The sequence below is a fragment of the Aphidius gifuensis genome, linkage group LG5, assembly GCF_014905175.1.
Source record: "Aphidius gifuensis isolate YNYX2018 linkage group LG5, ASM1490517v1, whole genome shotgun sequence".
In the NCBI taxonomy this organism is placed as follows: domain Eukaryota; kingdom Metazoa; phylum Arthropoda; class Insecta; order Hymenoptera; family Braconidae; genus Aphidius; species Aphidius gifuensis.
The window spans coordinates 3,100,824-3,122,262 of NC_057792.1; the positions used below are offsets into that span (position 1 = coordinate 3,100,824).

General features: G+C 23.1%; 6 protein-coding genes and 1 long non-coding RNA gene across 7 annotated transcripts; 2 read left to right on the forward strand and 5 right to left on the reverse strand.

Moving 5' to 3' along the window:
- Positions 1 to 217: 217 nt before the first annotated feature.
- Positions 218 to 1,310, reverse strand: LOC122856902. The gene is made up of 3 exons (XR_006374160.1): positions 1,197 to 1,310; positions 730 to 815; positions 218 to 378 (listed from the first exon to the last, which is right to left on the reverse strand). It is a non-coding gene; the product is annotated as an uncharacterized LOC122856902 (long non-coding RNA).
- Positions 1,311 to 1,848: 538 nt separating this feature from the next.
- LOC122856197 lies at positions 1,849 to 5,065 on the forward strand. The gene is made up of 7 exons (XM_044157891.1): positions 1,849 to 2,014; positions 2,333 to 2,488; positions 2,843 to 3,355; positions 3,441 to 4,337; positions 4,452 to 4,499; positions 4,554 to 4,781; positions 5,046 to 5,065. The coding sequence occupies exons 1-7, from the start codon at positions 1,849 to 1,851 to the stop codon at positions 5,063 to 5,065; spliced, it is 2,028 nt and encodes a 675-aa protein (XP_044013826.1).
- A 477-nt stretch (positions 5,066 to 5,542) lies between these two features.
- On the reverse strand, positions 5,543 to 7,135 carry LOC122856872. Its single transcript, XM_044158752.1, has 4 exons — positions 6,609 to 7,135; positions 6,134 to 6,396; positions 5,941 to 6,052; positions 5,543 to 5,879 (listed from the first exon to the last, which is right to left on the reverse strand). Exons 1-4 carry the CDS (start codon positions 6,664 to 6,666, stop codon positions 5,581 to 5,583), a joined length of 732 nt encoding a protein of 243 aa, XP_044014687.1. The 5' UTR covers positions 6,667 to 7,135; the 3' UTR covers positions 5,543 to 5,580.
- A 2,382-nt stretch (positions 7,136 to 9,517) lies between these two features.
- LOC122856199 lies at positions 9,518 to 10,773 on the reverse strand. Its single transcript, XM_044157892.1, has 4 exons — positions 10,662 to 10,773; positions 10,427 to 10,539; positions 10,146 to 10,354; positions 9,518 to 9,549 (listed from the first exon to the last, which is right to left on the reverse strand). The coding sequence occupies exons 1-4, from the start codon at positions 10,698 to 10,700 to the stop codon at positions 9,518 to 9,520; spliced, it is 393 nt and encodes a 130-aa protein (XP_044013827.1). The 5' UTR covers positions 10,701 to 10,773.
- Positions 10,774 to 11,457: 684 nt separating this feature from the next.
- LOC122856200 (S-phase kinase-associated protein 1-like) lies at positions 11,458 to 12,402 on the forward strand. Its single transcript, XM_044157893.1, has 2 exons — positions 11,458 to 11,748; positions 11,848 to 12,402. The coding sequence occupies exons 1-2, from the start codon at positions 11,458 to 11,460 to the stop codon at positions 12,400 to 12,402; spliced, it is 846 nt and encodes a 281-aa protein (XP_044013828.1).
- A 1,321-nt stretch (positions 12,403 to 13,723) lies between these two features.
- Positions 13,724 to 15,543, reverse strand: LOC122856201 (glutathione hydrolase 1 proenzyme-like). The gene is made up of 5 exons (XM_044157894.1): positions 15,536 to 15,543; positions 14,668 to 15,445; positions 14,399 to 14,589; positions 14,064 to 14,307; positions 13,724 to 13,969 (listed from the first exon to the last, which is right to left on the reverse strand). Exons 1-5 carry the CDS (start codon positions 15,541 to 15,543, stop codon positions 13,724 to 13,726), a joined length of 1,467 nt encoding a protein of 488 aa, XP_044013829.1.
- A 3,122-nt stretch (positions 15,544 to 18,665) lies between these two features.
- LOC122856202 (glutathione hydrolase 1 proenzyme-like) lies at positions 18,666 to 20,722 on the reverse strand. The gene is made up of 6 exons (XM_044157896.1): positions 20,458 to 20,722; positions 20,068 to 20,367; positions 19,590 to 19,995; positions 19,332 to 19,522; positions 18,997 to 19,240; positions 18,666 to 18,902 (listed from the first exon to the last, which is right to left on the reverse strand). Exons 1-6 carry the CDS (start codon positions 20,709 to 20,711, stop codon positions 18,666 to 18,668), a joined length of 1,632 nt encoding a protein of 543 aa, XP_044013831.1. The 5' UTR covers positions 20,712 to 20,722.
- Between the last annotated feature and the right edge of the window lie 717 nt (positions 20,723 to 21,439).

Sequence of the window (21,439 nt, forward strand, 5' to 3'; positions counted from 1 at the left end):
AATTGTTGAATTTGGATTGTTAATTATTTTCGAAATAGATAAATTAAAATTTTTCGATAAATTTGATATTTCGATTTCATTATTTTGTTGTAATTGTATTAAATAGTTTGAGCTGTTTATATTTAATAATTCATTGTTTATTGATAACGTTGATATTTTTTTATTTAATTTATTTTTTTTTATTTTTGATGATATTTTATTTAATGGTTTCTTTTTTATTAATTTATTTTCAATTGATGAATTATTATTGCTTATTGAACAATCATTTTTTAAATAATATGTTGTATTTTTTTCCAACACAACTATTGGAGTTTTGTCAAATATACCATGTAAATTAGAACCAGAATAATTGAATGATTCATTTACTCCTTTGAATTTCTAAACAAAAAAAAATTATCAATTAGTATTTAATTTTTTTTTTATAATAATTTTTGTTGAATAATATAATTAAAAAATTATTTTATCAATTAAAAATTGACTATTTAAAGTGATTATTAATTTAATTAATTATTGTTTTTATTTATGTAAATTGTCATAATTATGTTGTTAATAATTTATTTATAAAAATTATTATTTTTGACATTTGACAGAGTCCAAATGGCATTTTTAATCTTGTCAATATTCAGTCAATAAAAATAATAAAAAAATATTTTTTTTTAAATTTTATAATTTTAAATAAACAACATAATATTATTAAATAATAAATTAATTTTTTTTACAATTACTTACAATTAATTGCGGTGGTTGTTTCATTGTTGCAAAAATATAATAATTTACTCTTTTTTCAACAATATTTTACTCAATGTCATATTAATCTGTAAAATAAAATTTATTAATAATAGTTAATAATTATTTACATATTTTTTAAGTCAGAAAAATAATGTTATTAAATTATCAACAAGTTAAATTATTCAACATACTTGAATGACTTTCATTCAACAAACAAAACATTTACCTAATTTTTATCTTAAATATTTATTATTATATTTAAAAAATAAATTATTAATAATCCATTTTAGCTAATAATAAAATAATTTATTCTAATAATTATTTGCAACAACGTACATCAAACGTTTTATATATTATTTTTTTAAATATATTAATTAGAACGTTAACCTAAAAATATGATTGTTGTGACAAATCAACAGGTGTTTAACAATAAAATAAATGACATTGTTATTAAATAATTTACATACCTGTCAACAATCGTATCCAATACAGTACAAAACATACTATTTTCAATTTATTATATCATTAAACAATATATTTTTTTTATTATTATCAAACACGACACAAACAATAAAAAAAAAAAAAACATCGGCACTAAACTCATGCCTTTAACACCTTGAATGATGCAACAGTATGGATCGATATTTATTTATTTTTTTTTTCAATAATCGCGACAAATGACAGTTCATGCGAATGAAACTTAATAAAATTTTATAATTAATTATTAATTAATTCAATTAAATAACTAATTATAAATAAAAAAAAATTTAATATTTTTTAAAAAATATTTACTAATTAATTAAATTGTAAAAAAAATTATTTTATATTTTACTCTCCTGATACTTTTGATCTCTCTTTTGTACACAACTTCAAGGGCATGAAGAAAAAAAAAAAGGGGAAATTATGAATCAAAACAACCCCATGTGCTTTTACCCAGAAAAACTTACGCACACTTGTGCAGTTGGCCGACACAAAAACCGTTAAAACAAGTTCTAAGTTGCATCAATTATTAACAATAAATTATTGTCATTTAATTATTATCATTTGTTGTTTGTTGATCATGTTAAAATATTAATTAACTTTTAAGAATATTTGGCAAGAAGTTTTATAGCTAAAAAAATGTCAAAGTTTTGTAAAATTTGTGACACCAGTTCGGGTGAATTGACATCAATTTACACAACAATTAATGGAAAAATATTAGAACGTAGTGGTTTAATGCATATGATTGAATTATATATTAATAAAAATATAAGTGATAATATTGTATCACCACCACCATTAATATGTAATTTTTGTATTTACAAAATAAGTGAAGAATTTGTTGTTAAATATAAACAAAAGAATGATAAAAAAAATAATCAGCCTGTTGTATCATCAACTGTTTTACCATGTAAGTAAAAAAAAATTTTATTATTAATTAATTATTAATAATTAATTGGTTTGATAGATAAATAATTTTTCAATTAATAATTGTATATTTGATTTTGTTAATTTAACAATGGCATTATTGTTGTCATTTTGTTTTTTTTTTTTTTTTCAATTCCTTTGTTGTTGTTGTTTTTTTTCTTTGAGCTACTATAACAATGAAAATTTTTTATTTTAGCTGGTGATAATAATGGGATTGAAAAGAAAAAAATTATTTTGAATGATGAAGAAGATTTTGAGATGCCTGATGACGACTTATTTCTCGACGAAATTGATTTAAATATACCAGAGGTAAAGGAACAAGTTAATAAAATTACTGAAACAAATGATGACTGTGAGATAATTAAAGTCAAAGAAAATATACCACAATCAAGTGTTGAAAAGAAAAAATTAAAATCAAATAAAACTAAATCACAATCAATTGAAAAGCATTTTATAAAAATTGATAAAACAGATAAACCAGTTTTAAATGAAAAAAATCAAAATATTGATAAATTAAAAGATGAAAATGTAAAATCAGTTGAAAGTAATAAATACAAAAAAATTAATAATACTCCAGCTACAAGTATTGATGATGAAAATATTAAATGTAAAAAAATAAAAGAAGAAATTCCAGAAGTTATTGAAAAAAATAAAGAACATAAAAATATTGATAATGATGAATTGTTATCACCATCAAAAAGTAAAGATAATGTTAAAATAAAAAAAGAAAATTCAATTGATGATTTAAAAGTTGAAAATGGAAAATCGAAAAGTTACAAATCGAGAGATGATAAAGTGAGAAGTTACAGATCAAAAGATGATAAATCAAAAGAAGAAAAAACAAAAGATGATAAAACAAAAAATTATAAATCAAAAGATGATAAAACAAAGGAAGAAAAATCAAAAGATAATGATAAATCAAAAGATGATTCACCATCATCATCATCGACATCAAAAAAAAGAGATTTAAAACGTCAAAGATCAGCTGAAACAATAAAAAAAACTCCAACTGATGAAGATTCAAAGTTAAATAATAATGAAGATTCATCATCTGGCAGTGGTCGTAGACGTTTAAAAAGATTATGCCAACGAGATGTCAAAGAAATCAAAGCAATAACTATTGATGATGACCAAGATCATACACTAAAAATCAACATAAATTGTCTCTCTAAAATCTTTCGTTATCTTTCAATACTTGAACTATATAAAATTGAAAATGGTAATAAATTAACTCATCATATTTACAAATAATAAATCCTAATCAATACACATTATATTAATTTAAAATTTTTAATTTTTTCTAGTTTGCCCAAGATGGAAAGAAGCAAGTAAATTAAATTGGAAATGTGTAAATTCTTTAAATTCAAATGAGCTAAAAATATCACGTGATGATAAAAGTTTTTCATGTACAGAAGATGCTGTTAAAAAAATAATAGTTAAATGTGGTAATTATTTAAATGACATAACTTTATCATATTTAAGTGGACCCCTGATGATTCAAACAATATCAAAATATTGTCAAAATTTATTACATCTAAAATTGGATAATTTATATGCTATCAGAGGTAGTATGGATAAAAATTTAGCTAACATTGGAAAATTAGAAACAATAAGACTACAAGAATTTACAATTTCTGATAGAGATCCATCAAAAACATATAATCAAATATTACTTGGTTTACAAAGAAATATTAAAGCAATTCATTTAATACCAAATTCAAGTTACAGTATTGTATTGTCAAATGAATTTACACAGACACTAGAACAATTTAATAAACTTGAATGTTTAACATTACGTTCTTGTCAACTAAATGCAGAAGCTATTGACACAATAATTGCTAAAAAAAATTTAATATATCTTGATTTAGGTGAGTGTGAATTTTCAGTATCAATAGCATCAATATCAACTCTTAAAAATCTTGAACATTTAAATATTAGTCAAGCTAAAAATATTGATAATGATGCAGTTAATGAAATAATAAATACCTGCATCAAATTAAAACATTTAAATTTAGTTGGTTGCACGACAATATTACCATTAACAATAATGAATATATCAAAGCTACATGAACTTGAACATCTTAATTTAGAAAATTTACTAAATGTCGATAGTCAATCAATCGAAAATATAGCAAATAATTGTAAAAAATTAAATTATTTAAATTTAAAATCATGCAAAAATGTTGCTGATTATGCAATTAGTAAATTATCAAAGCTAAATAATTTAGAATATTTAAATATAAATTATTTATTTAATATAAATACACAATCATTAAGTGAAATAACAAATAAATGTAGAAAATTAAAATATTTAGATATTGAATTTTGTTCAAATGTCAGTGAATCTGGATTAAAAGATATTGGTAAATTAACATATATTGAACATTTAAATTTAGGACGTGTTAAAAATATAACAGATAATGTTATTCAAAAAATAACTAGAAAATGTTGGAGATTAAAATATTTAAATATAAATGAATGTAATAAACGTGTTACAAGCTCAATGCTAAATGATATTAGACATCTTAAATATCTTGAGGAATTAGTTATTGATAATGTTGTTAATGCAACTGATGAAATGTTTTTAAAAATATATCATTTACGTGTGTTAAGTTGTGTTGGTTGTACAAGTATAACTGATACAAGTATTAAAAATATATTAAAAAATTGTTCGAAAATTGAAAATTTAAATATTAATAAAACTGGTGTTACTGTTGATTCACTTGTCAGAGCAGTTAAAGAAATTAATTATCGTAAAAATAATATTCCATTAAAAATACAAGTTAATTCATCAGTTTACAAAGATTTTGATGATATTAAATATAAATGTAATGAATTATTATCAATTTTTCCTATTAATTAATATTTTATTGAAGTTTAAGTTTATATTTTTCATTATTTTAATACAGGCTTTTTAAATGTGATTTAATTATTAAAAATTTAATTGATAAATTGCATTTATGGCCGCTTTGTTTAATTATCATTAATTATTTTTTTTTTAGTTATTATTATTCAAGCATAATTTTTCATTTAATTTTATTATTTAAGTTTAAAACAAACAGCTACATTTGATATGTATTTTACTGCTTTAATTTTATGTTAAATATTATAATTAAGTTGATAATAAAAATTAATTACTAATAGAGGTTGTATAAAATTTTATTTTATGTATTTAAAAAAATTTTTATTCATCTTTATCAAATGGGAAATATAAATTTGAATAATTTATTCAATTTATCGTAAAAAAAAAAAATTAAAAAAAGTAACAAAAGCCAGTTAAATATTTTAATGTAAATTTTACAAGTTTTTTTTTTTTTAATTTTATATTTTAAATGATAATAAAAAAATGTAAAATATTTAAAAATTTATTTCGCAAGTCCAAAGTATTCTATTTTTATGGATATTGGACTTGAATTTTATTTTATTATATCATTTAAATGATAATTATTCAAGTTTTTTAGGTTTTGATTTGAATATTTTATCGAAAGAAAAATCATTAAATGCTGAACCAAATATTTCGGTAAAACCATTTGATACTAGATCATTAATAATACCACGAGTTACAACAAAACCAGGCTGCCATGCACCATTTATTATTCTGTCAATGAAATTTTCTAAAAATGAACGTCCTTGAAGAAGATTTGTAATGTGTAATTTTAAATCACGTATTGTTTCAACTTCAACACGAACTGTTAATTTTGTACCTGGTTTTTTTGTAACAGTTGTTGTTTGTACAAGATCATCTAAAAAAAAAATTTAATTATTTTAATATTATTAAATCAATTATTACTAATATTAACTTACATAAATCAAGAGTAAATTTTCCTTTATTGTTCATCTTTGAGCCAAACATTTTTCCAGTAAATTCATAATTTCCAATTAAAAATTTTGCTGGGAAACTTTGTGTATAAACAATCTTAAAAAATAATATATTATATAAATTAAATTGTCCTTTTTTTAAAAAATATTAAGAGTTATTATTGGTTTTATTTATTACCTTGTAATTATTTAAATCACTGACGAATTTTGTAACTTTAGATGATGTCCATCCACTCTCAGTTATATTTCTCAGTGTTAATGTAAAACCAAAATTATTAAAACCACGTTTAGCTGTTACTTCACGTGCATAAAATGGATCAAATGGTGCAATATTATATTCTGGTAATCCACTTTTAAAAAATGGACGTATCATATTTAATCCCTCTCTTACACATGAATCGAAACCATTAACATCAGGATAACAAGTTTTAAATGCATCCTCTAAATGAATATGCAAAAAAAACATACAAATTAATTTCAACTCACGCTTTCATTTTATTTATAAACCAAAAAATATTTATAATTAATTTTTTCACATAAAAAATATATTTAAAAAATTATTTACTAAAAAATTCTTTGTTAATTTTCTTTATAAATAATTTTATTTTTCTAAATTAAAAAAGAACAATTTAATAATATAAATTTTCACTTGCCAAATTTCATTGCACTCAGGCCACTAATAAATAAACAAAAATAAAAAATAATAAACATTTTAATTAATTTATAAACACACTTGATGGAAAAAAAAAATTCACACTTTATTTATTTTTTTTTTTGTTTCAAAAAAATGTTATTGTTGATTACATGAATTTATTAAAATAATAAATAAAATAATATTTAATTCACGCGTGTATAACATGTGTAGACACCATAAAATTATTATAAGGGTAAATTCATTTAAAAAAGAAAAAAATGTAAATAAATAAATTGGCCTTATTCAACCAGTTACTTTCACTCTCAGTAATACAGTGTTTTATAAAAATTCAAGATTTCGCATTCTCTATTCCCGTCTCATTTTTGGTATACATATGATGTAATTTTTTTTAAATGATAGTAGGGGAAAATTATTATCCAACTATATGCATCACATAAGATTGTATTATTTATTATTTTATATTTTTATATGAATAACGAAATGAGATATTTCTATTTTCGTTTTGACATTAATGACTATATTTTTTCAATTATTTTCCTTAATAATTTCCAGCAAAATAATTATAAAAAAAAAAAAAACAAGGTAAATATTATATTTTTAAATTAGAATTTAATTCAAGGTAGATAAATAATAAATTATTGTGTTGTTGTATGATTATTTAAACTGAACGTTGTGATACTTTCAGAATGACAATTTAGAGTGGACCATGGTCCAGAAGTTGTGTTCTTACATAGTTCACCTATTACGAATTATCCCCACTATTGAAATAAATTTCTAAAGTGCATATTGGCAAATAGTATTGGTCGCTTATCTATAAAACTCACCTGGTTACTTTATTAACATATAAAGAGCTCTTGACAAAACTGATGGGGATAAATTTTTTTTATTACAAAATTAATAATCATTTTTATCAATTAATTATCAAAAATTTTTTATAATTATTTTACTGCAAATTATTAAGAAAAAAATAATTGAAAAAGTATAGTCATTAATGTCAAAACGAAAATAAAAATATCTCATTTTCTCTAAAAAAATTACATCATATGTATACCACAACTTCTGGACCATGGTCCAGTCTAAATTGTCATTCTGAACGTATCACTACGATATCAATGATTATTATCTCATTATTTTAAAATGGGTTTTAATAAACTTTAATAATACATAAATTTAAATTTGGTTTATTTATTTCAATTGTAATAGCATAATTATATATTTTCCTTGTATTTATTTTTATCTATCGACTGCTGAAGGATATATATATTAATCATCCTCGTGGCACTCCAATTAACACAACAACAACGTTTTTAATTTTTTTTTAAGTTTTTAATTAAAAAAATATTATTTTGTTCAACAACTGAAAGTATTTTTCATTAGTAATGAATCATTACTATATAAAGTTTATTCATCAAAATTTCAATGGATTAAAAAGAAGACGAAAAAAAGCCTTTCTACATGACCTACTCAACAGTTGGAAGAACGATAGACCATGAGATAACTCATGCCTTGAAAAAAATTGAATTGCTATATGATTTTTATGGAAATAAACAGAATACATTAACAAATGTACTGTCGATCATAAGTTACTACTGACCTTATTGTCCACGTTTTCTGTTCTTTTCCATGAAAAACATAGGGCAATTCCATTTTGTTCAAGGAATGTTGTTTCATGACCTAATATTTTTTATCAAAAATGTTGTCGCTGTACCAACTAGAGTGCCATGAAGATGATTACCATTGTAAAATTTATTAGCATCTTCATCAGCAATAATTTTTATTGTTTCACATCAAGCAATTTTACTAAATTTTTTTATGAGCCTTCCAATAACCAGCAACTTCAGCAAGTGATTCAAATTTAGATGATTCCTTTCCAGCGTATTTGAATATATTTTTGTCAACAGCAAGTGGTGCTTTATCTTTGGCATTTAAAAAACGTGTCTGCTTATTTTTACGTTCGTAAACTGTCATCAAAAATCCACAACCAATATCCATTGTTGCTGGACTCATAAAACCATCACAAATCATTGTCGTTATTGGTGAATCAACAGTTGATTTATTTTTCTTTAAAATCCAACTAAAATTAATATATAATTAATTAATTTTTGTTATTTAATTAATAAATTAATAATAGTCATTAGTCAGTAATAAAATAGATTAAAAAAAATAATTACCATTTAATTTTTATGCATAAATCAGTGTCACTATTGATGTTTCCAAAATCCAGGATATATAATTATTGTTTTCATGAAAAATTTAATTTGCTGATTTGGTAAATGGTACTGATGATTGTCCATGCTTTATCAATCACCACGTCACTATATTGTTGTCACTGCGGCTTATGCAAGTATTCGATAAAAAATTCTTATTAAACAAATCAACCTTGAAAATAAAAAATTAATTAATACAGTAAAATAAAATTAAAAAATTCCATAAAATAAAAATTAATTTGCTGTTTTTTTTTTTTAAATTACCAGTGTCTAGAAAATGTTGGAGACATGGAGGTCTACATGTTAGACCTACATGTAGACCTCCATGGTTTGAGACAATACTGTGGTGACTTGTGTTGATTGAAAAGACCTGATGACGTTGATGCATTGGCTTAAATAGGGTGCGTTTTTTTACCTGGGGTTTCCCCACTTTGATTAATCCTCCTCTATTTTTTTTCCCTTACTTTTCTTACTTGCGTTAAATTACAAGCGCAATAACAAATTTTCGAATAAACTTATCTATTGTGTCCAAATAATAAAACTTGGTTTTTCCAACGAGTCACTAATGACTCATTGGAAATTCCAATATTAATAATGACTATTTTACTTAAAAAAAAAAACACCACGTAGCCAGTTTTAATTTTAAAAAGTGACAAATATTTATTGATAACGATATTTTTTTCGTTATCATTATATTATTTTAGAAAGCTGTGATAGCATACATCCATATACCTATGTAGAATTATTATCAAAATTTATATTTTTAATATTCACAGAAATAATTTTTTTTTTTCAATTTCAACTATTTAAATATTTTTTACATTTACAAAGATAAATTTTTTTTTAAAAAATAAAAAATAACTTGAAACTACATTTTTAAATATTTTAAAACATAATAAAAAAATAATTATTATTATAAATATTACAATAAACTATCATTAATTTATTAAAAAAAATTAACATATGAAAATTGATAAATTTATTGATTAATTTAAAATAATGTATATTATTTAATTGGTTGTTGTTTCAGTAAATGTTTTTAGAAATATATTTTCCAAGTAAAATGACATTATAAATTGACTTTTATTATTATTGATTAAAGATTATCTTGCATTACTTTTAAACCAGAAGAATATTTTCTTTTTCATCAAAATTTTTGTATAATAATTAATCGACATGTATTATCAATATGTTATTATTTGTGTTTATTTAATTGATTTTTATATAACTTTTCTAATGAGCAATAACAAAACTAAAGGTTTCATCAATCCGGCTTTCGTCGGCATCTTTCTCCCAATCTGCAATGCTTCCACTCCTCTCTCTCTGACCATTCTCATTAAACAGATGTAACCAAGGTTCAGTAATGTTTGAGTATATAATACTTAAATTTGGATGTTTACTTCTTCGTTCATGAGATTTTATAAATGCTTCAAAATGAGGATATTTAGCAAATTTACATTGACATATTTCTAATTGACCTTTTGGATAAGGTTCTGCTAGAGCGAAAGAAACTTCGCAGCATTCTAGGCATAAATACCTGAAATAAATGAGTTTTTTTTTATCAATATAAATTTATCAATATATGACAGTTTGAGTTAATAATTACTACCTTAATTTTCCTTTATAGGCTTTACACTCATAACACCATGTATAATAATTAAAATTATTTCTAGCACAAGCTCTTGCGTCTTCAAAAAGATTACCAGAACCAGCAATAGCCATCTAAAAAATATTAAAAATCAATTACCAATAATGAAATACCAAAACTAATAACTAAATAACATATTACTTGTAAAAACAATTGTCTTTGTTGTTTATTAATTCAAAGGTAAAATATTACTTACCAAAACAATCAAAATAGAAATGATGATTAATTTCAGCATAATTACAATTTAACAAACAATTTTAGCTGATGATAAAAACTTTGGTTTTGTTGTTATAATTGATTAGATAAATGTTTGACGTGGTGGATAAGCCAGTATTAATTTTTCCAAGACCATTTACTCACTTTTGCCAACTGCTGCTGCTATTCTGCCAAAATTTTTGCATTTTTTTTTTTGAATACGCATGCGTTTACAATCTCTATTTTTATTTTACTGGCAACTTGTATTGTAATTTGTAGGATTCAGATTGGGCTATGTTGTTTATTTTGATGTCCTTGATGACCATGAAAATTATCAGATAAAATTTCAACCTCGAGTCAAACACATCACTGTCAACGTACAAGTAAATTATTTTCATCAATGTAAGTATAATTAATCACCACGTATATTACAATAAATTAATTAAATTAAATTAAAAAAAAAACAAGTTCCATTTTTGCAATAATTCAATTACTCCAAAAATATAAATTTTTCAATTGTTATTATTAAAACAAAATATTTATTTTGTTAATAATAATCATAACCATACTTTTATTATTTTAATTGGCAAAGAAAAAATGATTTTCATTATTCATCAAAATAAATTGTTAATTTAATATTATTTTTATTTTAAAAATGAATTATTTTTCTATTTTATAAACAACATAAATAAACATAAAATTTTTTATTCAAAAAGAAAATTTATTTGTCGTTAAATATCAGCAATTTTACACATAATTATTAATTTTTATTTTTAATGAATATATATAATCAACAGATGGCTGGATCTCAAGGACAAACAGCAAAAGTAATTTTAAAAAGTGAAGATGGTATATCTTTTCTTGTTGATTATGAAGCTGTCAAAAAGTCAAAAACACTTGAAAAAATAATGAATGAAATTGGTATTGCACCAAATGTAATGAAAACAGTTAATGTACCAAATGTTCCAGCTGATATATTGAGAAAAATCATTCAATACATTGAACATTACAAAGATGTAAATGAAAGTGATGATGAAGATCCTGAAGAAATTTGTCTCATATCAAATTGGGACAAAGCATTTTTAAAAGTAAGTTTTATTATTTAAATATTAAATTAAATCAACAAATAAATTTTCTAATTAATTTACATGATCAACAATTAATTAATTTTTTTATTTTGTATGTAGGTTGATGAAACAACTCTGTTTCGATTACTTACTTGTGCACATTATATGGAAATCAAAGGTCTTATAAGAGCAACATCCAAGACTGTTGCTCAGATGATCATGAATAAAACACCAGATCAAATTCGTGAACGTTTTGGTATTGAAAATGATATTGTTGAAGAGGTACAAGCTGAAAATGATCATGTTGAAAATGTACAAGCTGAAAATGATCATGTTGAAAATGTACAAGCTGAAAATGATCATGTTGAAAATGTACAAGCTGAAAATGATCATGTTGAAAATGTACAAGCTGAAAATGATCATGTTGAAAATGTACAAGCTGAAAATGGTCATGTTGAAAATGTACAAGCTGAAAAAGGTCATGTTGAAGAGGCACAAGCTGATAATGGTCATGTTGAAGATGTACAAGCTGAAAAAGGTCATGTTGAAGATGTACAAGCTGAAAAAGGTCATGTTGAAGATGTACAAGCTGAAAAAGATCATGTTGAAGAGGTACAAGCTGAAAAAGGTCATGTTGAAAATGATGACAAAAAAGAAGAAGTTAGTGAGTTATAAAAGAAGTTAAAAAAAATTTATTATTCATTTGATATTTTTTTTCATAAGCTTGTGATAAATATTTCTCAGTGTAACATTTATTTTCAATTTTATTTTTGCTAGTTAATATTTTTTTCATTATGTTTATTTATTTATTTTATTTCAATAGTCATTCAAATTAATAATGCAAATAATCATTTATATTATCATAAACAAATTACAAAAAAAGAGCCTTGATTTTAAATATTGTTTTTCAACTTTTAATAATATTTATAAATTTAAATTTATCAACAATATAAATAAGAAAAATTGTAAATAAACAAAAAGCTTGGATGAAAAAAAATTTAGAATAATTAATAAGTTGATTAATTTTTTTTTTTTTTACATTTTTGCAAATTTTAAATTGATTTTTTTTCATTAATTAATTGTAAGGAATTAATTTTTTTATTTAAACAATTTATTGTATTTTTAATTTTAATAAATACTTTCATGTTAAAAAACATTATGTAATAAAATTATTAAGCATCTAATTTACTATTTCCATATTGATTTATTGTATTATTTTATTATAAACAAATATTTAGCTACTTGATATTTTTACAAATTTTATTTTTTTTATTTTAGTTTTTGTTCTTTGACAAACTTTGATTGTGTTGTTATTTGGCAAAAGATTAACAAATTGGTTAAAATATATATTATTAAAATTAAATGAATCAAAGGGTGTTTATCCAACACAAAAAAAATATATTGATAATATAAATTGAAATTTACAAACAGGTTTTATCGATGAAGTTGAAATTTTTAACATCAACAAAAATATCAACATGTTAATTTAATTAATTATTGGCAATGGTATTTAACAAATATAACTTCATCATTTGATAAAAATCTTAATGTTTTATTGTATTAAAATTAGTAATGACATTGCTTTTAAATATTTTTTTAATCAACTAACTTTCAATGTACAAAATACTTTGTTACTCGCCATTAGATTTAGTGTATATTTATAAATATTCCATTGTTGGCTAATGATATACATTTTAAAATTAAATTAATTAATATATTTTTATTTATTCGGGAAAGAATGACAAAATACATGAACATAGTATGTTTAAGACTCTACAAAATTTAAATAATTAAAACACTCTTATCTGAATGGCCTTTACAAACTTTGTACAATCAAATTATGTCAATTGAATTTTAATAATTTTTGTTTAACAATTATGTAATTAAGAATTATTGTATTATATTATATTTTAGAAAATGAAAATTAAATTATTAATACTGTATTTATTTCAAAATAAACACAAATATTTATTGTAGGGCAAACAATTTATCCAAATTATCCCGATGAATCAAGATGACCAATAACTGTTCCATTAATTTGCACAAGACCAATAACAGTAGAAGCAGTAGTACTAAAGAGACCAGTTTTTATAGCATGACCCAATTTTTGTAAACCAAGGGATATTGTTTTGGGAAACAGCATACCACAAGACACCGCCATTGGATAAAGTTGATGATGAATTCTTGGTGCAGATATAGCTCTTTGTATTGAATCACCCATGAACAAGTGTCTAGCTATGACCTAAAATAAAACACAATAATTTATTTATTATTTTTATTTAAAATAATAACAAAAAAATTAATTAATAATTTAATAAATATTTATAATTATTTACGTATGAAGTTGATGTTGTTATTTGTGTACCACCAGCAGCTCCAATAACCATTCTAACATCACCATTTGGTGTTGTAATAATTGATGGTACCATTGATGAAAGGGGTCGTTTTCCACCTTCAACTTCATTATTTTTATTAACTCCTGGTAATGAATATGTATTTGTTATTGAAGGAATTGAAAAATCATCCATTGCACTGTTTAAAAGAATTCCTGTTTGAGAGCTTACTACTTGACTTCCATACCTGTAATTAAAAAACAAAAAATAATGTATAATAAATTATCATAACTAGAAATTAAATAAATATTAAAATTATACATAATTAATTTACTTACAGTCCATTGAGACTACTAGTTACAGCAACAGCATCACCATTTGGTGCTATTACTGACATATGTGATGTTCCATGATCCTCTAGAAGATTCTCAGCACCTCCATAATGACTTGGTTCATTGAAAGTTCTTTTATCATCTATTTTATTTTTGATATTTCTTGCAAAATCTTTTGATGTTATATTTTTTATTAACTAAAAAAAAAAAAAAAAAAACAATATTAAAACATTATTATTTTATTATCAACTATTATTATCAATATAAAAACTTACATCAGTCATATTAATAAAGTCTGGATCTCCCATTTGACTTCTAATTGCATAAGCATATTTCCATGTCTCAATTATTCTGTGATATGTTTCAATTTTATTTGGCAGTCCTATTAAATTTTTACGAGTGAATTTAAATTCATCAAAAATATTTAACATTAAAACTAATAGTCCACCACTACCAGGTAAATTTGATGTAAATAATTTTGTTCCATTTAAAAAATCAGAAACAATTGGATCTGTCCATTTAACACGATAATTTTTTAAATCGTCAATAGTCATTATACTTCCCTGATCTGTTAAATCGTCAATCAACATTTCACCAAGTGTACCATTGTAAAATTCATTAGCACCTTGTTCAGCAATAATTCTTATTGTTTTACAAAATTGAGGACGTGTTTTGTCATAACTGGGGTATTCGTTTTCCTCACTCTTTAATTTTATTTTACACAATTGAATATTGGGCTCAAACAAATCAAACCAAGCAAGTTTACCAAATTTTTGATGAGCCTCCCAATAGCCAGCAACCTCACCTGGTACTCCAATAGCAAGTGATCCAATTTTAGATGATTTCTCATTAGTACCGTTGAACATATTTCTGTGAGCAGCAAGTGGTGCTTTATCTTTGGCATTCAAAAAATGTGCCTGTTTATTTTTACGATCGTAAATTGTCATCAAAAAACCACCACCAATACCCATTGCTGATGGCTTCATTATACCATTACAAATCATTGTCGTTATTGCTGAATCAACAGCTGATCCATTTTTGTTTAAAATAAAACTGAAATTTATATATAATTAATTAATTTTTTTTTATTTAATTAATAAATTAAAAATAGTCACTAATAAAATAGAATAAAAAAAAATTTACCGTCCCATTTTTGAGCATAAATCATTCTCACTATTAACGTTTCCAAAATCCAGGATATATTCATTGTTTCTATCAAAAGTTGAATTTGCTGCTGTGTTAAATGGTACTGGTGATGGTTCATACTTCAATAGCCATGTCACTATGGTAGCCACTATTGTTGCCGCTATTGTTGACAATGTTACTGATCCAAGTATTGCAAAAAAAATTATCCAACGTAATTTATATTTTCCAACTTTTTCATCAGTTTGATGCATTTTTAAATTCTTATTAAAAAAATCAACCTTTAATTATTAAAAAAAAAAATCAATTAACACGCAGTGAAATAAAATTGAAAAATTTTATGATTTAAAATTAAATTGCTGTTTGTTCCAAATTACCAGTGTCCAGAAATATTTGAAAAAGTAGTTTCACTCAGGTGACTTATTAAAATTTGAAAAGACCCATTGGGGTTGATGCGTTGGCTTAAATAGGGTGCGTTCTTCCACTTGCGAGTCCCCACTTTTAATAATCCTCCTCTATTTTTTTCCCTCTCTTTTCTTACTCGCGTCAGGTCACTAATGACGAATGACCATGTCATTAGGTATTAGTCATTACCATTGGAAATTTTTATATTAGTAATATTGACTATTTTACTAAAAATAAAAAAACACCACGTATAGCCAGTTTTTATCTAAAAAAGTGACTAATGTCGATGACACATTTTTTTCGTTATCATTATATTATTTTAGAAAGCTGTGATAACATACACCCATATATGTAGAATTATTATCAAAAAATATATTTTTAATATTCTCAGAAATAAATTTTTTTTCTACTTTAACTATTTAAATATTTTAAAACATATTATAAATATATTAAATATTATAATTATTATTATAAATATTAAAATAAACTCTTTAATAATTTATAAAAAAAAGAACATATAATAAAATTGATAAATTTACTGATTAATTTAGAATAATTCAATTGATTGTTGTTTCAGTAAATGTCTTTAGAAATATATTTTTCAAGTAAAATAAAATTATAAATTTTTTTTATCATTATACTGATTAAAGATTATCTTGCATTTTTTTTAAACCAGAAGAATAATTTTTTTTTTCATCAAAATTTTGGTATAATGATTATTCAACATGTTCATATCATCAAAATCTTTATCAACCAATCATTATTTTCATATTAAAAAAAAGTGTTATGTAATAAAATTATTAAACATGTAATTTACTATTTCCATATTAATTTATTGTATCAATTATTATTATTTCATTATATTATTTTGAACGAATTTAACTACTCGATATTTTTACAAATTTAATGCTCATTATTGTCTAATTTCCATTGAAAAATTTAAACAACTTCAATTATCATTGATTATTTTTTTTTTATTTTTTGACGTCCTGGACTTAATTGTTCTTTAAGTTTTTGCTCTTTGACACGATTAAATTCTTGTATTTCATTATCCAATATTTTCATATGTTCTTCAACTTTTTCACGCTCGACAGTGTGTCGTAGACTCATCTCACGTACTTTTACATTCAACTGAAATGCAACAAAATAAATAATGAAAAAAAAAAAAAACAAAAGAATAATATAATTTACAACAATGATCAACAATCAATTTATTTTTTATTTTGTATGTAGGTTGATGAAACAACTCTGTTTCGATTACTTACTTGTGCACATTATATGGAAATCAAAGGTCTTATAAGAGCAACATCCAAGACTGTTGCTCAGATGATCATGAATAAAACACCAGATCAAATTCGTGAACGTTTTGGTATTGAAAATGATATTGTTGAAGAGGTACAAGCTGAAAATGATCATGTTGAAAATGTACAAGCTGAAAATGGTCATGTTGAAAATGTACAAGCTGAAAATGGTCATGTTGAAGAAGTACAAGCTGAAAACGGTCATGTTGAAGAAGTACAAGCTGAAAAAGGTCATGGTGAAAATGTTGACAAAAAAGAAGAAGTTAGTGAATTATAAAATGAGTTAAAAAAAATTTATTATTCATCCAATGATAACTCTGATATTCTTTTTCATAATAGCTTGTGATAAATATTTTTCAGTCTACATTTAGTATTTATTTTTGCTAGTTAATATTTTTTTTCATTATATTTATTTATTTATATTTATTTCAATAGATTCATTCAAATTAATAATGCAAATAAACATTTATATTATCATAAACAAATTATAAAAGAAGAGCCTTGATTTTAAATATTGTTTTTCAACTTTTAATAATATTTATAAATTTAAATTTATCAACAATATAAATAAAAAAAATTGTAAATAAACAAAAAGCTTAGATGAAAAAAAATTTAAAATAATTAATAAGTTGATTAATTTTTTTTTCTACATTTTTGTAAATTTTAAATTGATTTTTTTTCATTAATTAATTGTAAGAAACTTTTTTTTTTTCATTTAAACAATTTATTGTATTTTTAATTTTAATAAATACTTTCATGTTAAAAAACATATTATGTAATGAAATTATTAAGCATCTAATTTACTATTTCCATATTGATTTATTGTATTATTTTATTATAAAACAAATTTAGCTACTTGATATTTTTACAAGTTTTTTTTTTTTTTGTTTTAATTTTTGTTCTTTGACAAACTTTGATTTTGTTGTTAAGTTATTAAATAATCATTAAACAAATTAAAATTAAAAGACAGCTGTTAATATTTACTGTAAAATTATTTGGCAAAAGATTAAGAAATTGGTTAAAATATATATCACTAAAATTAAATGAATCAAATAGTGTTTGATAATATAAATTGGAATTTACAAACAGGTTTTATCAATGAAATTAAATCGTTAAAAAATGAATTAAATCAATTAAATTTAAAAAATTTCATTATTAGATAATGATATACATTTTAAAATTAAATTAATTAATATATTTTTATTTATATTTGGGAAAAAATAACAAAATACATGAACATAGTATGTTTAAGACTCTACAAAATTTAAATAATTAAAACACTCTTATCTGAATGGCCTAACAAATATGTAATTAAAAATTTTTGTATTGTATTATATTTTAGAAAATGAAAATTTAATTTTCAATATTGTATTTATTTTAAAATAAATACAAATATGTATTGTAGGGGAAAAAATTTATCAGAACTATCCCATCGAATTAAGATGACCAATAACTGTTCCATTAATTTGCACAAGACCAATAACAGAGGAAGCAGTATCAGATAATTTTACAACATGACCCAATTTTTGTAAACCAAGGGATATTCTTTTGGGAAACAGCGTACCACAAGACACCGCCATTGGATAAAGTTGATGATGAATTCTTGGTGCAGATATAGCTCTTTGTATTGAATCACCCATGAACAAGTGTCTAGCTATGACCTAAAATAAAACACAATAATTTATTTATTATTTTTATTTAAAATAATAACAAAAAAATTAATTAATAATTTAATAAATATTTATAATTATTTACGTATGAAGTTGATGTTGTTATTTGTGTACCACCAGCAGCTCCAATAACCATTCTAACATCACCATTTGGTGTTGTAATAATTGATGGTACCATTGATGAAAGGGGTCGTTTTCCACCTTCAACTTCATTATTTTTATTAACTCCTGGTAATGAATATGTATTTGTTATTGAAGGAATTGAAAAATCATCCATTGCACTGTTTAAAAGAACTCCTGTTTGATAGCTTCTTATTGTACTTCCATACCTGTAATTAAAAAACAAAAAATAATGTATAATAAATTATCATAATTAGAAATTAAATAAATATTAAAATTATACATAATTAATTTACTTACAGTCCATTGAGACTACTAGTTACAGCAACAGCATCACCATTTGGTGCTATTACTGACATATGTGATGTTCCATGATCCTCTAGAAGATTCTCAGCACCTCCATAATGACTTGGTTCATTGAAAGTTCTTTTATCATCTATTTTATTTTTGATATTTCTTGCAAAATCTTTTGATGTTATATTTTTCATTAACTAAAAAAAAAAAAAATATTAAAACATGATAATAATTGATAATAAAATAATAAATATAAAAACTCACATCAGTCATATTGGTAAAGTCTGGATCTCCCATTTGACTTCTAATTGCATAAACATATTTCCATGTCTCAATTATTCTGTGATATGTTTCAATTTCATTTGGCAGTCCTATTAAATTTTTACGAGTGAATTTAAATTCATCAAAAATATTTAACATTAAAACTAATAGTCCACCACTACCAGGTAAATTTGATGTAAATAATTTTGTTCCATTTAAAAAATCAGAAACAATTGGATCTGTCCATTTAACACGATAATTTTTTAAATCGTCAATAGTCATTATACTTCCCTGATCTGTTAAATCGTCAATCAACATTTCACCAAGTGTACCATTGTAAAATTCATTAGCACCTTGTTCAGCAATAATTCTTATTGTTTCACAAAATTGAGGACATGTTTTGTCATAACTGGGGTATTCGTTTTCCACTTTCTTTAATTCTATTTTACACAATTGAATATTGGGCTCAAACAAATCAAACCAAGCAAGTTTACCAAATTTTTGATGAGCCTCCCAATAGCCAGCAACCTCACCTGGTACTCCAATAGCAAGTGATCCAATTTTAGATGATTTCTCATTAGTACCGTTGAACATATTTCTGTGAGCAGCAAGTGGTGCTTTATCTTTGGCATTCAAAAAATGTGCCTGTTTATTTTTACGATCGTAAATTGTCATCAAAAAACCACCACCAATACCCATTGCTGATGGCTTCATTATACCATTACAAATCATTGTCGTTATTGCTGAATCAACAGCTGATCCATTTTTGTTTAAAATAAAACTGAAATTTATATATAATTAATTAATTTTTTTTTATTTAATTAATAAATTAAAAATAGTCACTAATAAAATAGAATAAAAAAAAATTTACCGTCCCATTTTTGAGCATAAATCAGTCTCACTATTAACGTTTCCAAAATCCAGGATATATTCATTGTTTCTATCAAAAGTTGAATTTGCTGCTGTGTTAAATGGTACTGGTGATGGTTCATACTTCAATAGCCATGTCACTATGGTTGCCACTATTGTTGCCGCTATTGTTGACAATGTTACTGATCCAAGTATTGCAAAAAAAATTATCCAACGTAATTTATATTTTCCAACTTTTTCATCAGTTTGATGCATTTTTAAATTCTTATTAAAAAAATCAACCTTTAATTATTAAAAAAAAAATCAATTAACACGCAGTGAAATAAAATTGAAAAATTTTATGATTTAAAATTAAATTGCTGTTTGTTCCAAATTACCAGTGTCCAGAAATATTTGAAAAAGTAGTTTCACTCAGGTGACTTATTAAAATTTGAAAAGACCCATTGGGGTTGATGCGTTGGCTTAAATAGGGTGCGTTCTTCCACTTGCGAGTCCCCACTTTTAATAATCCTCCTCTATTTTTTTCCCTCTCTTTTCTTACTCGCGTCAGGTCACTAATGACGAATGACCATGTCATTAGGTATTAGTCATTACCATTGGAAATTTTTATATTAGTAATATTGACTATTTTACTAACAATAAAAAAACCACCACGTATAGCCAGTTTTTATCTAAAAAAGTGACTAATGTCGATGACACATTTTTTTCGTTATCATTATATTATTTTAGAAAGCTGTGATAACATACACCCATATATGTAGAATTATTATCAAAAAATATATTTTTAATATTCTCAGAAATAAATTTTTTTTCTACTTTAACTATTTAAATATTTTAAAACATATTATAAATATATTAAATATTATAATTATTATTATAAATATTAAAATAAACGCTTTAATAATTTATAAAAAAAAGAACATATAATAAAATTGATAAATTTACTGATTAATTTAGAATAATTTATATTATTCAATTGATTG